Source organism: Numida meleagris, unplaced genomic scaffold (assembly GCF_002078875.1).
Source record: "Numida meleagris isolate 19003 breed g44 Domestic line unplaced genomic scaffold, NumMel1.0 unplaced_Scaffold362, whole genome shotgun sequence".
NCBI lineage: Eukaryota > Metazoa > Chordata > Aves > Galliformes > Numididae > Numida > Numida meleagris.
The window spans coordinates 51110-53227 of record NW_018364587.1 but is presented as its reverse complement, the minus strand read 5'-3'; the positions used below and the strand labels follow the sequence as shown (position 1 = coordinate 53227).

At 70.6% G+C, this 2118-nt stretch overlaps 1 protein-coding gene across 2 annotated transcripts in view; it reads left to right on the top strand.

Annotated features, from left to right (window-relative positions):
- Positions 1-6: 6 nt before the first annotated feature.
- Positions 7-2118, top strand: part of TYMP (thymidine phosphorylase) — a 3233-nt gene continuing 1121 nt past the window's right edge. Inside the window, exons 1-6 of one of the 2 annotated variants that reach the window (XM_021383305.1) lie at positions 7-284; positions 366-464; positions 814-943; positions 1029-1147; positions 1229-1391; positions 1790-2020. In XM_021383305.1, the coding sequence (XP_021238980.1) occupies positions 87-284; positions 366-464; positions 814-943; positions 1029-1147; positions 1229-1391; positions 1790-2020 (940 nt within the window). In that variant the 5' untranslated portion in view covers positions 7-86. Of the gene's footprint in view, positions 285-365; positions 593-813; positions 944-1028; positions 1148-1228; positions 1392-1789; positions 2021-2118 lie in introns of those variants that run through there. The other variant, XM_021383306.1, reaches the window with a different exon arrangement.

Here is a 2118-nt window from a genome sequence, read left to right as displayed (position 1 = left end):
ACGGGCTGCGCGGGGACGCGGCTGGGAGCGCAGCGCGGACGCGGCAGGGGCGGGCTGACAGAACCGCGGCCCCGTCCCCAGGCGCGATGCTGATGGCCGTGAGGCTGCGGGGCATGGACGCAGAGGAGACGCTGGCGCTGACACGAGCCATGGCGGCCTCGGGGCGGGCGCTGGAGTGGCCCGTGGGGTGGCACGGGGTCCTGGTGGACAAACACTCCACCGGCGGCGTGGGTGACAAGGTCAGCCTGGCGCTGGCCCCCGCGCTGGCCGCCTGCGGCTGCAAGGTGAGCGGGATGGGGGTGGGGTGGGGTGGGCACGGAGCGGCCCCGGAGGGTCCCCGCGGTGCCAACGCTGCCCGCTCACAGGTGCCCATGATCAGCGGGCGTGGGCTGGGGCACACTGGAGGCACGCTGGACAAGCTGGAGGCCATCCCCGGCTTCTGCGTCACCCAGAGCCCTGAGCAGGTGGGGACAGGAAGTGAGATGGGGACACCCGTGGGACTGCGATGGGACGGGGCTGCGGGGGCGTGCGGGATGGGACGACAATGGGACAAGAGACGTGGATGGAACACGGGATGCCCATAGGATGCAACGTGAGGACGGGGTGCGGGATGGGGATGGGATGCGGGATGGGGATGGGATGAGGGATGGGGATGGGATGCAGGATGCTGAGGGGACATCGGATACTGATGGGATGGAAGATGCTGAGGGGACGCCAGATGCAGAGGGAATATGGGAAGCAGAGGGGAGTTGGGATGCGAGGGGACGTGAGGAGCGGGGTGAGGGCGGCCGCAGGACGCTGCCGGCCCCACAGATGCGGAGCATCCTGGAGCGGGTAGGCTGCTGCATCGTGGGGCAGAGCGAGGAGCTGGTGCCGGCCGACCGCGTGCTGTACAGCCTGCGTGACGTCACCGCCACCGTCGACAGCGTCCCACTCATCACCGGTACGGGGGGGCGGGGAGATGGGACCCCCTCCAAGCAGCGGGGGGGGCTGGGACTGCAGGGACCCACAGCGCTGCCCGTCCCCAGCCTCCATCCTCAGCAAGAAGGCGGCGGAGCAGATCTCAGCGCTGGTGCTGGACGTCAAGTTCGGGAGCGCAGCCCTGTGCCCAACGTTGGAGAGCGCACAGGAGCTGGCACGCAGCCTGGTGAGCCTCCCGGGACCCCCATCCCGTGAGTCGGCGCCCCACCGGGTGCCGGGGCCGCATCCTGCCCAGTGCCCCGTGCAGGTGGCGGTGGGCGAGGAGCTGGGCATCCACACGGCTGCGGTGCTGAGCCGCATGGATGAGCCCCTGGGGCGCTGCGTGGGCGCTGCGCTGGAGGTGCTGGAGGCACTGGAGTGCATGGAGGGACGTGGCCCCGCAGACCTGCGGGAGCTGGTGACAACGCTGGGTGAGGGGTCACAAGGGGTGGGGGGAGGTGGCAGGGATGGGGTTAGGGATGGGGATGGGGATGGGGATGGGATGGGGATGAAGGTGAGGATGGGGTGGGGATAAGGATGGGGACGGGGATGTGCTGCGGATAGGGTGGAGCCGGCATTGCCCACGGCCACACGCAAGCCCCCATTCCCTGCACCCCCTTTCTCAGCCCAGCCCCGTGCCCCACCCCATTGCCCGCCACAGTCCTATTGCCCCATCCCACCCGCTCCCTTCACCCCTATCCCCAGATGGATGCTCTCGGTCCCTGGCCGCTCCAACACACCCCACGTCCCCTGCCCTTTGTGACCCCCATGCCCCCACCTGCCCAGCTCCCCCCAGACATCACTGGGGGTCCCACGCTGTGCCTTGCAGGGGGGCTGCTGCTGTGGCAGTGCGGGCTGGCAGAGACCGTGGAGCAGGGTGGGCAGCGGCTGGCACGGGCACTGGACGACGGGACGGCGCTGGGGACCTTCCAGGCCATGCTGGAGGCGCAGGGGGTGTCCCCGGACAGCGCCCGTGTGCTGTGCACCGGGACCCCCCTGCAGCGCCACCAGGTCCTGGGGCGGGCACGCATCTGCGAGGAGCTGCGGGCGCCCCATGGAGGTGAGGGGGGTGGGGAGCCCACCTTCACTCCGCAGCCCCGTCCTCACCCCTGGGGCCCCCACACCCCTCAACCCAGCACCCCCCAAGCAGCACCCCTA